This window comes from Erythrolamprus reginae, chromosome 13 (assembly GCF_031021105.1).
Source record: "Erythrolamprus reginae isolate rEryReg1 chromosome 13, rEryReg1.hap1, whole genome shotgun sequence".
NCBI classification, from domain to species: Eukaryota; Metazoa; Chordata; class Lepidosauria; order Squamata; family Dipsadidae; genus Erythrolamprus; species Erythrolamprus reginae.
Window position 1 is genome coordinate 7,803,558 of NC_091962.1, and position 14,915 is coordinate 7,818,472.

At 43.3% G+C, this 14,915-nt stretch overlaps 3 protein-coding genes across 7 annotated transcripts in view; 2 read left to right on the forward strand and 1 right to left on the reverse strand.

Annotated features, from left to right (window-relative positions):
• LOC139175320 (C-reactive protein-like) overlaps window positions 1-14,915 on the forward strand; it is a 71,528-nt gene that overhangs the window by 21,685 nt on the left and 34,928 nt on the right. The gene's annotated exons all lie outside the window — the stretch shown is intronic.
• The window catches only part of LOC139175319 (serum amyloid P-component-like), a 71,089-nt gene that overhangs the window by 6,481 nt on the left and 49,693 nt on the right, over window positions 1-14,915 (forward strand). The window contains exon 1 of one of the 4 annotated variants that reach the window (XM_070766364.1): window positions 2,311-2,437. The exons of the other annotated variants lie outside the window; for them this stretch is intronic. The gene's annotated coding sequence lies outside the window, so the exon portion shown is untranslated. Of the gene's footprint in view, window positions 1-2,310; window positions 2,438-14,915 lie in introns of those variants that run through there. 4 annotated transcript variants of the gene reach the window in all.
• Window positions 1,378-9,015, reverse strand: DUSP23 (dual specificity phosphatase 23). 2 transcript variants are annotated; one of them, XM_070766375.1, is made up of 4 exons: window positions 8,925-9,015; window positions 8,361-8,387; window positions 6,711-7,018; window positions 1,378-2,497 (listed from the first exon to the last, which is right to left on the reverse strand). In XM_070766375.1, exons 3-4 carry the CDS (start codon window positions 6,978-6,980, stop codon window positions 2,312-2,314), a joined length of 456 nt encoding a protein of 151 aa, XP_070622476.1. In that variant the 5' UTR covers window positions 6,981-7,018; window positions 8,361-8,387; window positions 8,925-9,015; the 3' UTR covers window positions 1,378-2,311. The 2 variants fall into 2 exon arrangements, with proteins under 2 accessions (XP_070622476.1, XP_070622475.1); XM_070766374.1 differs by lacking the exon at window positions 8,361-8,387 and having other exon boundaries at window positions 6,711-6,985.

Here is a 14,915-nt window from a genome sequence, read left to right on the forward strand (position 1 = left end):
GTTAGTAACCCCGTTGTTATGTGAATCTGGCTTCCCCGCGGCTTGTCCGAAGGTCACAAAAGAGGATCGTGCGACTCCGCGACCATAATAAATACGAGTCAAATTGCCCAGCATGGGTCATAAAAAACGGACCTAAATCATAAATTTTCACGGACGTTGTACATAAATTGGATAAAACAAATTCCCTGAAGGTCCCTTATTCATTTAATACTCACGTTTATTTTAACAACTGCTGCTAAAGACATCACAAAATTTGCGGTTAATTTGCACGCATCCCAGCGACCGGTTAGTTCCCACAGAGTTGGCCTTCTCCAAGTCCCGTCGACGAAACAATGTCGTGTCGGGACCCAGGGGAAGAGCCTTCTCTGTGGCGGCCCCGGCCCTCTAGAACCAACTCCCCCCGGAGATTAGGACTGCCTCCACCCTCCTTGCCTTCCGCAAACTCCTTAAAACCCACCTCTGCCGTCAGGCATGAGGGCACTGATTCCCCTGGGTTGTCTTCGCTTTACATATGGTCTGTATGAGATGTATGATTGTTTTTTATATTAAGGGTTTTAAATTGTTTTTTTTTTAACTACAGTGATCCCTCGATTATCGCGAGGGTTCCGTTCCAAGACCCCTCGCGATAATCGATTTTTCGCGATGTAGGGTTGTGGAAGTAAAAACACCAAATGCGCATGCGTGCCCTTTTTTCATGGCCGCGCATGCGCAGATGGTGGAGTTTGCGTGGGTGGCGGGGAAGACCCAGGGAAGGTTCCTTCGGCCGCCCAGCAGCTGATCTGCTCGGCAGCGCAGCAGCAGCGAGCAGACGAAGATCGGGGTTTCCCCTTTGCGTGGGCGGCGGGGAAACCCCGATCTTCGTCTGCTCGCTGCTGCTGCGGCCGCCCAGCAGATCAGCTGCTGGGCGGCCGAAGGAACCTTCCCTGGGTCTTCCTCGCTGATGCCCCCGCTCGCCCGCCCCCCGCCCGCCAGCAAGAGGGGGAGAGATAGAGAAAGAGAGAGAAGGAAAGAAAGAGATGAGAGAGGGAGGAAGAGTGTGAGAGAGGAAGAAGCAAGATAGAGAAAGAGAGAGAGAAAGAAAGATGAGAAAGGAAGGAAGAGAGTGACGTCATCGGGTGGGGAAAATCGCGATATAGCGTTTCGCGAAGAACGAGATCGCGAAAATCGAGGGATCACTGTATTGGATTTGTACCGTTTTATTGTTGTGAGCTGCTCCGAGTCTCCGGAGAGGGGCGGCATATAAATCTAATGAATAATAATAATAATAATAATAATAATAATAATAATAATAATAATAATAACCCATTTAACGACTTAAGAGCCTCATTACGGTCAAATAAATACTGTATACAAATAACCTGGCAGGCAGAGACACGATCTGTTTTTTTTAAATTTTATTTTATTAGGATGGCTTCTTTATCGTGAAGGCTATCCTTAACCAGAAAATTCCAACACCCCCCCCCCTGAAATTGGGAGGGCCTAAACTAGGGGTCTTCAAACGAGGCAACTTTAAGACTTGTGGACTTCAACTCCCAGAATTCCAGTTTCTGGCTCTTTGTTGTGCATGTCCTTACTTAGAATAACCACCGGGAGGCAGTGTGGGATTATATAAGGCAAAACCTTATACTGCCTCCTAGTGGTCCCTTGCCAACTGCAACTGCGACTTGCAAGTCTGGCTGGAGAATTCTGGGAGTTGAAGTCCACAAGTCTTAAAGGTTGTCCAGTTTGCGGACCTCTGGTGTAAACCTTAAAGTTCAGGATTGTCTCGTGAGAACGGTCTTCAATAAATTTCTCTCCCAACAACATAATAACTATATGTGCATATAAAAACACTACTAAAGCTGAATAGGTTTTTATATGTTGTTTAAGTTTATATGTTCATTTGTCTGTTTTTCTTGTTTTTTCCTTTTCTTTTTTTCTTTGTGTGTTCTGTTTAATTTTTTTCCTTTCTATTTTTATATGCAGAAACTTAGTAAAGGTTTTTTTTTTTAAAAAAAATCTCCAACTTTTTCCTTTCCCTCCCTCCAAAGACACAACTAGGGAGGTTCACGAAAGCGGGTCTTTTTTTTTTTACAACCGCAAGACAAATTTTGTAATTTGCAAAACAGCCAGAAAAGTGAATGCTTCGTTCTCCTAAAAGTTAAACTTCAACAAACTCGGAGAGAACCAACGAGATACGATAAAAGGACTTTGTGTGTGTTTGTGTATGGGTGTGTATCTTCCAGTCCAGCTTGTGGTTTTTTTTCCTGCCCCAAGAAAGGACCCAAAAGAGACACAATCGTTGTGGTCAAATTCTCGTCCTTTCCTGCGGCTACTTTGTACGCTGGTAGAACTGGACCACCGCTTTCTCCTGGTCGTATGTCTCGATGGAGCCCGGCCGTAGCTGGCGGATTTTTTCGATGGCGTCCACTCCGGTGATTTTGTGGGTCTTGGCAAGGTAACACGCTAACATGGTCCCCGTCCGCCCGTAGCCCAGCAAACAGTGAACGGCCACAGCCTGGCAGAAGGGGGGGGGGGAAAAACAAGCAAATAGAAAGAGAAAAAGAAAGCAAAAATGGTGAGAAGGAGAAAGGAAGAAATTAAAAATATAGATGAATATAAAACCGGTCACTAAATGAATCGTTGTAAGTCAGGGATTATCCTGTCCAAAATAATGGTTTCTTTAAAAAAAACCTTAAAAGGTGATGTGCTTCAACTCCTAGAATTCCCCAGTCAGCGTGGCTCTTAGTCTGGGAGGTGTAGTCCATTCCATCTTAAAGCACTCTGGATGGGGGATTCTGGGAGTTGGAGTCCACTCACCCTAAAGCATGCTGGATGGGGAATTCTTGGTATTGAAGTCCTCCCATTTTATTTTATTTTAATTAATGTATTTATTAAATTTTCCCGTTTTTTAAAAAAAAACACAATTCATGATCGTATTTACAGATGAATCTACATCATATATATATTCCTATCAACATTATCTTTTGATTGCTTTTAGATTTGTTGATGCTTTGTTTCAATGTTTAGTTTGAGTTTCTTTTTTTTTTGTCCATTGGTACCATTTTGTCCAGATTTCATAGTACAGTGTTCCCTCGATTTTCGCGGGTTCGAACTTCGCGAAACGTCTATACAGTAGTCCCTCACCTATCGCTGGTGTTACGTTCCAGACCTGGCCGCGATAGGTGAAATCCGCGATGGGGAATTTATCGACTGATAGTACATTTATATTGTAATTGTTTGGTAAGTTTTCATTGTTTTAAGTGTTTATAAACCCTTCCCACACAGTATTTATTTTAGATACAGTATTTAAATACAGTACAGTATTTACAATTTTAGATTATTATTTTTTTGAAAAATCTGCCGATCGACTTCCTCAGAAACCCACGATGAAGTGAAGCTGCAGTAGGTGAAGCGCGGTATAGCGAGGGACTACTGTACCACGGTTTTTCAAAAATATTAATTAAAAAATACTTCGCGGTTTTTTCCTATACCACGGTTTTTCCCGTCCGATGACGTCATATGTCATTGCCAAACTTTCGTCTGCCTTTAAAAAACATTTTTTAAAATAAACTTTAATAAATAAACATTGTGAGTAATAATCTAAATGGTTGCTAAGGGAATGGGAAATTGTAATTTAGGGTTTTAAAGTGTTAAGGGAAGGCTTGGGATACTGTTCATAGCCAAAAATAGTGTATTTACTTCCGCATCTCTACTTCGCGGAAATTCAACTTTCGATGGCGGTCTCGGAACGCATCCCCCGCGAAAATCGAGGGAATACCGTAGTCCGATTCTTTTCGATTATTGAGTTCCATTGTCAATCGGTCCATCTCTGCGCAGTCGTATGTTTTCTTATTGATCTCGTTGTCTTCAGGTATTTGCGGGTTTTTCCAGTTCTGTGCAAATACAATCCTTGCCACTGTTGTTATATGCAAGCTTAAATATTTTACATTTTTAGGATAACTCCCTCTCATAATACCCAGTAGAAAAAACTCTTGTGTATATTCCATTTTTGTATTTGTTATTTGACACAAGCAATTATTTATTTTTTTCCAATATTGTCTTGTCTCTGGACATAACCACCATAAATGAAAGAAGGTGCCTTGAGTCTTATTACATTTCCAACACAATGGGTTGTAATTTTTGTGCATTTTGGCTAATCTTTTGGGTGGGAGATGCCAACATTTTGTATTGGTTTTCTTTGTATATTGTGAATTTTGTTAGTTTAATATTTCTCTTCCAAATCTGTTCCCATTCCTCTATATATATATTATGTCCGACATTTTTCGCCCATGCAATCATTGTTCCTTTGACTATATCCTCTGGTCTTTCATATTCCATCAAATATTTATATATTTTTGATATTACTTTTTCTTCCGGGCCTGTCAGTAGTTTATCTAGTGGTTGGGTAGTTCTTTCTATTCCTGTTAGTTCCATATCCTTTTTATATCTAGCTTTAATTTGTAGATATGTCCACCAATCTATATTTATGTTTTGTATTATTAATTCTTCCCTGCTTTTAAGTTTACAGTTTGTATCTAATATTTCTTTATATTTGATCTTTTTTGTCATTTCTATTGTATTTGGGTAGATAAGAGCTTCCATTGTGGATATCCAATTTGGTGTTTTTATATAATGTTTATGTCTTATCTCTTTCCATGTTTTAAGTAAGGATTGTCTAATAGAATAGAATAGAATAGAATTTTTATTGGCCAAGTGTGATTGGACACACAAGGAATTTGTCTTGGTGCATATGCTCTCAGCGTACATAAAATAAAATATACATTTGTCAAGAATCATGTGGTACAACACTTAATGATTGTCATAGGGGTCAAATAAGCAATGAAGAAGCAATATTAATAAAAATCTTAGGATATAAGCAACTAGTTACAGTCATACAGTCCTAAGTGGGAGGAAGTGGGTGATAGGAATGATGAGAAAAACTATTAGAATAGAAGTGCAGATTTAGTAGAAAGTCTGACAGTGTTGAGGGAATTATTTGTTTAGTAGAGTGATGGCATTCGGAAAAAAACTGTTCTTGTGTCTAGTTGTCTTGGTGTGCAGTGCTCTGTAGCGACGTTTTGAGGGTAGGAGTTGAAACAATTTGTGTCCAGGATGTGAGGGGTCAGTAAATATTTTCCCCGCCCTCTTTTTGACTCGTGTAGTATACAGGTCCTCAATGGAAGGCAGGTTGGCAGCAATTGTTTTTTCTGCAGTTCTGATTCTCCTCTGAAGTCTGTGTCGATCCTGTTGGGTTGCAGCACCAAACCAGACAGCTATAGAGGTGCAGATGACAGACTCAATGATTCCTCTGTAGAACTTTATCGGCAGCTCCTTGGGAAGTTTGAGCTTCCTGAGATGTCTATTAAAATATTTTGGTGTTTTGTCTCCTATGTCCCATAGATAAGCATGCCAACCTTTCTCTAAATCATGTCCTTCCAATTGTAACATTCGTTTGTTATCAAGATTGAAGTCCTCCCATTTTCAAGTATGCTAGGTGGGGATTTCTGGAAGTAGAAGTCCACCCAACAGAAAGCATGCTGGTTGGGGAATTCTGGGTATTGAAGTCCATCCATCTTAAAGCATATTGGCTGGGGGATTCTGGGAGTCCACTCTGATGGGGTAGCATTTTGCAGAAGCTAGCCCACCCAGATAGCCAAATCAACTAGCCAGTATGCCTCAGACCAGGATATCAGGAACTGTAGTCTTGAAGATAATTGAAAACAAGCCCTGCAGAGTTTCTTAGGAAAATATTTACTTCTTTCATAGCAAACTTACACTAATTACTTACACTGTAGCTATCTCTCTCCAGAAGATACTATTATTATTATTATTATTATTATTTTATTATTATTATTTATCAGATTTGTATGCCGCCCCTTTCCGTAGACTCGGGGCGGCTCACAACACAATAAAAACAGTTTATAACAAATCTAATAATTTACAATTTAAAATATTAAAAAACCCCATTATTAAACAGACATACACACAAGCATACCATACATAAATTGTATAGGCCCGGGGGAGATATCTCAGTTCCCCCATGCCTGACGACAAAGGTGGGTTTTAAGGAGCTTACGAAAGGCAAGGAGAGTAGGGGCAGTTCTAATCTCTGGGGGGAGTTGGTTCCAGAGAGTTGGGGCCGCCACAGAGAAGGCTCTTCCTCTGGGTCCCGCCAAGCAACATTGTTTGGTTGACGGTACCCGGAGAAGACCCACTCTGTGGGACCTAACTGGTCGCTGGGATTCGTGCAGCAGAAGGCGGTCCCTGAGATATTCTGGTCTGATGCCATGAAGGGCTTTAAAGGTCATAACCAACACTTAAATTGATCGGCAACCAATGCAGACTGCGGAGTGTTGGAGTAACATGGGCATATTTGGGAAAGCCCATGATTGCTCTCGCAGCTGCATTCTGCACGATCTGAAGTTTCCGAACACTTTTCAAAGGTAGCCCCATGTAGAGAGCGTTACAGTAGTTGAACCTCGAGGTGATGAGGGCATGAGTGACTGTGAGCAAAATACTCACAAATCCCTATCTACTATTCTCAGTTACAGTACTCAGCCACAAGTCTTCAGCCACGATATTCCACCCCTCTCAAAATTAAAAAGTTGAGAAACACGATAACATTCTTAGAAATCTTTACCACGTCCATCTCTTGGACTGGCCTCCCTCGCAGGGGCAACACGCCCGTAACGATTGGGCGGGCCCTGCGATAATTGGAACCCCCTTACCTCTCCTTTGGTGTTGGCGTCTTCCACAATCTGCAGAAACCGCTGGATCTGTTCGGCCGAGGGGGAGCAGAAGTCAGCAATGCGCAGGCGGTGTACGTTGATGCCCGGGCAGGTATCGTGGTACGGCGGGGACCGCTCAGTTAGCGACACCAGGTGCCGGATCCCGTGGTCATGCATAAACTGGTAGTGAGCAGGGAGCCGAGGCATGGCCAGGCCAGCCAACAGGCCTGAGACGACCCAAGAGAAATTGGGGGGCAGCGCTGACGCCATGGGTCCTGCCAGGCCAAAGAGGAAGGAATGGATTTATGGCCGTTAGAAAGAAGAGTCATATTGAATGTGAGCATTTCTAAACCTTGGCCACTTTCAGATGGGTGGACTTCAACTCCCAGAATCCCCCAGTCAGCATGCTTTAATATGGGTGGACTTCCACTCCCAGAATCCCCCAACCAGCTTGATTTAAGATGGGTGGACTTCAGCACCCACAGCCAGCATGCTCTGGGAATTGAAGTCAACCCATCTTAAAGCAGGCTGGATGGGGAATTCTGGGAGTTTATTTATTTATTGGATTTGTATGCCGCCCCTCTCTGAGGACTCGAGGCGGCTCACAACATATCAGAACAATATAACAAACACATCTAAAAATCCAATTAATTTTTTTTTGCTCTTTTTATTTTTTCAACTATTTGTCCTTGTTCTATCAACCTTATTTTATGTTTGAATAATTCCCTCTGATTTTTAACTTTATCATCATATTTCATTTTGTTGCATTCCTAGTTCTAATTTTTTTAATTCATCCACTAGTTTTTGATATTGCATCTTTTTCTCTTTACTTATTTTTTTGCCGTATAAGAAATTGTTAACCGCCGTATATATGCCTTTGTTGTATCCCAGAGATTTTGTGGGGTTGTGTCGTTGTTTTTATTTATTTTAAAAAATGATTCTAATTCTTTCCCTATCCACTCTTTATATTCGGGGTCACGCAATACATTAATTAATTGAAGTCCTCCCATCTTAAAGGATGTTGGCTGGGGGATTCTGAGAGTTGAAGTCCTCCCATCTTAAAGGATGTTGGCTGGGGGATTCTGGGAGTTGAAGTCCTCCCATCTTAAAGCATGATGGCTGGGGGATTCTGGGAGTTGAAGTCCTCCCATCTTAAAGCATGATGGCTGGGGGATTCTGGGAGTTGAAGTCCTCCCATCTTAAAGCATGATGGCTGGGGGATTCTGGGAGTTGAAGTCCTCCCATCTTAAAGCATGATGGCTGGGGGATTCTGGGAGTTGAAGTTCTCCCATCTTAAAGCATGATGGCTGGGGGATTCTGGGAGTTGAAGTCCTCCCATCTTAAAGCATGATGGCTGGGGGATTATGGGAGTTGCAGTCCTCCCATCTTAAAGCATGATGGCTGGGGGATTCTGGGGGCAGAAGTCCTCCCACCTTAAAGGATGTTGGCTGGGGGATTCTGGGAATTGGTTCACAGAGAGAAACAGCACAGATGAGAAGAATGAATAAGGATGGAACAGAATAAAAGAGGGGGAGTGGGGAGGGAGATAATAAAAAAGTAGAAAGCCATAAAGGAATCCTTGAGGCCACCCAGTCTAACCTCTGCTCGGTGCAAGAATTTAAATTAAAGCATCCTGAACAGATGGATATAGCTAGGTTCTTGCTGCTGATCCTCCTCCTTTGAAGAAGTAAGCGGAATAAATACATTAAAAAAGAAAGAAGGGAGGGAGAGAAGGAAGGAAGGAAGGGAAAGAAAAGGAAAAGAAAAGAAGGAAGGAGGGAAAGAAGAAGGGAGGAAGGAAGGGAAAGAAAAAGAAAGTGAGAGATACGTATAGAAAGAAAGAAAAAGAAAGAATTAAATTTTGGCATCCGTCCGCCCCCTTGCGGCCGGCCCCAGCAATTGCAGGCGAGGCGAGAAGAAAGCAAAATAACTGCTCGTGTTTTTGCAAGCTGCCTAAAAATAACTCCAGTGCGGGGAGGGGGGTGTTCGATCTGTATGTATGTGTGTCCCCGTCTGACTTGGGGGCTGATGTCGTGTCACCTCCCCTCCTCCAAACGACCCTCGCTCACCCGGGAAGGGCTGTGCCCCCCTCAGCACCCTAATTTGCAAGACTTGCAATTTGCAAAAAAAAAAAAAAAACCTCACTTTGACGCCTCCCCCCTCCCGCTCGTTGCTCCCCTCTCTGCCTTCCCAGCTTGGAGTCCCCACTTTAACCTGCGATCGAGCGAGGGAGGCGCAAAGGCCCCGTTCTCACGTGCTCGTCTTTGCCCCGGAACTAGCCGGCCGGGAATTCTCACGTGTAGAACGGCGGGCAAACCGAAGGGAGCGTCTGCAAACGCTCCAAGCGCAAAAAAAAACCTCGCGAAGGGATCGTCGCCAAACTCTCAACTTTCCCAACCTCGGAATTTTATTTGTTTTAATTGGATTTCTAGGCTGCCCTTCTATGGACTCGGGGTTGTTGTTGTTGATGGGGTTTAGACAATTTATCTTGGTTGTGTGGGTAAGCCCCTCACCCCATTCCCAAGAAGAGTTAAATAGTTTGGGAAGTAAAAAGGCAGACTCTGCCTTTTGCCGTGATATTTTAATATTTAAATAAATTAAATTAAATATTTATTAAATATTTATTTAAATATCTAATGTGGAATTTCGATTTTAATATATTAATATTTATTTAATATTTTAATGTATGAAATAGACAATGTATCTTTTTCTTTTATGTACGCTGAGAGCATATGCACCAAGACAAGTTCCTTGTGTGTCCAATCACACTTGGCCAATAAAATTCTATTCTATTCTATTCTATTCTACTCTACTTTACTCTACTCTATTCGAATAGAATAGAATAGAATTTTATTGGCCAAGTGTGATTGGACACTTGGTGTGATTCGATTCTATTCTATTCTACTCTATACTCTACTGTACTCTATTCTAATAGAATAGAATAGAATAGAATAGAATTTTATTGACCAAGTGTGATTGGACACTTGGTGTGATTCTATTCTATTCTACTTTACTCTACTCTACTCTATTCTAATAGAATAGAATAGAATTTTATTGGCCAAGTGTGATTGGACACTTGGTGTGATTCTATTCTATTCTATTCTATTCTATTCTACTCGAATAGAACAGAATAGAATAGAATTCTTTATTGGCCAAGTGTGATTGAACACACAAGGAATTTGTCTTTGGTGCAGATGCTCTCAGGGTGACTTCAACCTGCCGTCACTCGGCGAAACCTCTGGGTTGGCACAGGAGTTCATGGCCTCCATGACAGCCATGGACCTGACTCAAGTAGTACAGGGTCCGACTCACGAGGGAGGGCACGCACCCGACATGGTATTCCTCTCCGAGCAATTGAGCAATGGTCTGAGACTAAGGGGCTTAGAAGCACTGCCTTTGTCATGGTCAGACCATTTTCTACTACGGCTTGACTTCCTGGCTCCAATCCTTCCCCGCAGGGAGGCGGAACCAATTAAGATGTTCCGCCCCAGATGCCTGATGGACCTGAGGACTTTCAGACGGCGTTTGGGGTTATTCCAGAGGCACTCGTCCACAGTTCTGCGGAGTCTCTTGCGGAGGCCTGGAACAAGGCTGCAGCGGAGGCTCTTGACCGGATTGCGCCTTTGCGACCTCTCCGTGGTGCTAGACCCCGTAGAGCCCCATGGTTCAATGAAGAGCTCCGGGAATTGAAACGCCAGAAGAGACGTCTAGAGAAGCGATGGAGGAAGAGTAGGTCTGTATTTGGGAACATCTTTGAAATCCTATATGGTGGAAGGTGCCATCTGTAAAACATCTTAATTTGATTTTCTATAAAAGAAATTGATGTAGTTATTTTCCAATTATATACCCATACCTTTTCCCATGTTTCCAAATTTATTTCTTTTCCAAACTTTTTACACCAGCTAATCATGTTATCTTTCAGTATCCAACCTATCGTTTTACAGTTTATTAAGTATTTATATCCAATTAATTTCCCTTGATTTTGAATTAATAATTTCCCAAGTATGTTTTTTCTTTTTTAAAAATAAAAGTTCTGACATCTTTTTGGTATCTAGAATTAATCTGGGCATACTGCCACCAGTCAATGTCGACGCCTATCTCCTGCAGTTCTTGTTTAGTTTTTAATTTTAGCTGATTATTCAATAGATTTCTATATTTCCATATTTTACCATCTTTAAACCGATTTGGGTGTGAAATAGCTTCTATCGGTGAAATCCATTCTGGCATTACTAAAAAATGATTTTTCCTTATCTCATTCCAAACTTCTATTAGTGCTTTCCTAATAATGTTACTTTTAAAGTATGAATGAGTTTTAAGCTTTTCATACCATACAAAAGCATGCCAGCCTAGCATTAAGTCATGACCCTCTAAATTAAGTAGTCTTCGATTCTCAAGAGTTACCCATTCTTTTATCCACATTAAGGTAATATAACTTCCAATTAGGGAGGCCAAGTCCTCCTCTCTCTTTGCGGTCTTCTAATGAACTTTGTTTTATTCTTGGTTTCTTACCCTGCCATATAAATTTTTTCGTAATTCTAGAAACATAGAAGTCTGACGGCAGAAAAAGACCTCATGGTCCATCTAGTCTGCCCTTATACTATTTCCTGTATTTTATCTTACAATGGATATATGTTTATCCCAGGCATGTTTAAATTCGGTTACTGTGGATTTACCAACCACGTCTGCTGGAAGTTTGTTCCAAGGATCTACTACTCTTTCAGTAAAATAATATTTTCTCATGTTGCCTTTGATCTTTCCCCCAACTAACTTCAGATTGTGTCCCCTTGTTCTTGTGTTCACTTTCCTATTAAAAACACTTCCCTCCTGAACCCTATTTAACCCTTTAACATATTTAAATGTTTCGATCATGTCCCCCCTTTTCCTTCTGTCTTCCAGACTACACAGATTGAGTTCATTAAGTCTTTCCTGATACGTTTTATGCTTAAGACCTTCCACCATTTTTGTAGCCCGTCTTTGGACCCGTTCAATTTTGTCAATATCTTTTTGTAGGTGAGGTCTCCAGAACTGAACACAGTATTCCAAATGTGGTCTCACCAGCGCTTTATATAAGGGGATCACAATCTCCCTCTTCCTGCTTGTTATACCTCTAGCTATGCAGCCAAGCATCCTACTTGCTTTTCCTACCACCCGACCACACTGCTCACCCATTTTGAGACTGTCAGAAATCACTACCCCTAAATCCTTCTCTTCTGAAGTTTTTGCTAACACAGAACTGCCAATGCAATACTCAGATTGAGGATTCCTTTTCCCCAAGTGCATTATTTTACATTTGGAAACATTAAACTGCAGTTTCCATTGCTTTGACCATTTATCTAGTAAAGCTAAATCATTTACCATATTACAGACCCCTCCAGGAATATCAACCCTATTGCACACTTTAGAGTCATCGGCAAATAGGCAAACCTTCCCTACCAGACATTCCCCTATGTCACTCACAAACATATTAAAAAGAATAGGACCAAGAACAAACCCTTGTGGCACACCGCTTGTAACTTGACTATGCTCAGATTACTCGCCATTAACATTTAATTCTTTTAAAAAAATTGGTCCATGGTTGATTGGGATAACTTGGAACAGAAATAATACTTTAGGGAGGATATTCATTTTAATTGTGGAGATTCTTCCAACTAAAGATAACTGTAAATTATTCCATATTTCCAAATCCTTTTTGATTTGTCCTAACAATTTTTGTGTAATTATCATGGTAATCCATATACCCAAGTATTTAACCTTTTTTGTTATTTTCATATTTCTGTCTCTCTCTATCTCTCTTTCTCTATCCATCTATATCTTTCTATCTATTCTTATCCATCCATCCATCCATCCATCCATCCACCCACCCACCCACCCACCCACCCACCCACCCACCCACCTACCATCTATCTATCTATCTATCTATCTATCTACCTACCTACCTACCTACCTACCTACCTACCTGTTGTGATTCAGCCTGAGGCTCCTCAGGGAACGGCTGGAACTCTGCCGGATCCATGCTCAGAGGGGGAGGACGATGAACAGGAGGGGGAGGACCAGGCAGAAGAGGAAGAGGAGGAGGGAGAGCAGCCTGAGACCCCCCGGGGGGGGCTCTCCCCAGCGAGTAGCCTGGATTCATTAGATGAAGACGCCCAGGCTATCATAGATATGAGGCAGAGACGGGCAGCCCAAAGAAGGGGCCAATTAGCAAGGTATTCTCCATTGCATCTGGAAGGAGAGTCCAATATGGGTTATTCTCAATCCTATTGGTCGAGACTGAGTTTAAAATTAACATAATATTAGGCACCGCCCCTTGCCTGCCCCCAGTGAGCTCAGTTTTAAAACTCAGTCTATGTAGCGAGACGTATGAGTTAGTTGTAATAAAGAAATGTTTATTTAAATCTGTTTTTTACTTGCTTTAACTTTTTCTCTTCTTCTTATTTCTGTTTCTACAGATGCTGCAGAAGATGGAAGGGGTTTTTGCCCTCCGTGGGCAAACTCCCCCACCGAGTTTTCCCCAGGAGACCTCTTCCCTCATGGAGGGTACCGTCCCATAAGGGGAGCAGCCTGGTGTCACTGGCCTCCGTGGCCAAACTCGGCTGGGAGCCCCCCACTGGGAGGCTCGGGGACGCGGCGTCCCCCAAAGACAAGTTTGTCTCCCTCGGCACTACCCTGATCCCAGGGGAATAACCTGGTGTTTGGCACCAGTTCCGGGTCGCCGGGAGCGCCGCCGCCGTCAGAAGCACCGCGGCGTTCTTCAAAGCGCGCCTATCGCCGCCCATATGTTCGGCGGTCAAACAGGCAATTCAAATCGCCGGGATAACAGGGAGAGAGAGAGCCTTCCATATTGAAGCCATTTTGAGGGAGTTTGTCAGTCGGAGGAAACAGCAGTAATAAAAACAGCTCTGTGCCGTTAATTGCTTCTGATACTCTAATTCTGCCTCACTGTGAGTACTATGGATGCCTGTGGCAATGCAGATCCAGCCCCTGCTTTGGGGTCTGTAGTTTCTACCCCGGTGGCCAAGCCCAAAGATAAAGGGAAGATAAAGGTTAAATCATCCCAATCATCTTCCTCAGCCATCAAAGAGGCCGAGAGGCGAATTCAGGCCCTTGAACAAAAGTTGGAGGCAGCCCTCCACAGTGTTCCACTGCCCAAGTCTGGACCACCGCTGGGCCTTGATGTGGCTGCTGGCCCACAAACCCCAAGAGAGAGGGTTGCTAGAGACTGGTCTCCTGATCACCCAGCTCTGACTCAGCTTCAGATTCCCAGAAGTAGGCCGGGATCAGCGAGCCAGGAGAGACCAGTATGGGGTTTTTCACCTCAGGCCACAGCGGTCCCAGCAGCTACCTTCACTCCTACAGCTGCGGGGCTCAGGGATCACCCTGATACGTGGCAGGATATGCCACCGGCCTTCCAGGAATTACTTACCAATGTCTATACCAAGGGCATAGCAGTGGGAGCACAACAAGGGCCTCAACAGCCAAGACAAGCCACAACCCGGGATCTCTGGTCTGCACCGCCCCTTTCAGGTTTAGGATCTGTGCTTGAAGAGCCAGTGTTAATGGAGGATAGTGATAAGGACTATGATATGTCAGAGGATGAGGCACCTCCAGAACAACCGCAGGTAGCGGGACTGTTCAAACAGTCCTCGTTCAGGACTCTCCTATATAAGGCAAAACAGACTATGGAGTTGAAGGATCCGGCCCAACCATCTCAGGCCGTGCCATCTAGATCCTCTACTCTGTAGGAGCCTAAGCCTGAAACAGACCATGTCCCGGCATCGGAAATTTTTGTACAAAGTATTAAGAGACCGTGGCAATATCCGGCGGCAGCCCAGGGGCCAACGGTAGTAGATAGGAAGTTCTACACGTTTGACGACGAAGTAGAGGCTCTTCTGCAATTTCCTCCAATAGACCAGCCGGTTGTGACACTGGTTTCCAATGCTCTGGTTCCTGCTGAGATGGGTGACAACTTGAAGCCAGAGGACAAGAAGGCTGAGGTGCTCCTCAGGAAGACCCACATGATGGCCGGATGGGGTTCCGCGCAGCAGCAGCGGCATCGTTTTTTAATAGAGCCTCCCTCGTCTGGATCGAGGACATGATGTCTCGCTTGGGGCCAGAGGAAGGACGGATGCGCCAGGACCTTAGTAAGTTGTTGGCTGCGGCAGAATTTTCCGCCGATGCCACCTTACATGCGGCCAAGTTCGCGGG

Excerpts from the sequence above, each read along its gene's own strand:
- DUSP23 (XM_070766374.1), bottom strand. The coding sequence starts at position 6,980 with ATGGCGTCAGCGCTGCCCCCCAATTTCTCTTGGGTCGTCTCAGGCCTG. Across the intron at positions 2,498-6,710 it reads ACGCCAACACCAAAGGAGAG|GCTGTGGCCGTTCACTGTTT; the intron begins GTAAGGGGGTTC and ends CCCTTCTGCCAG.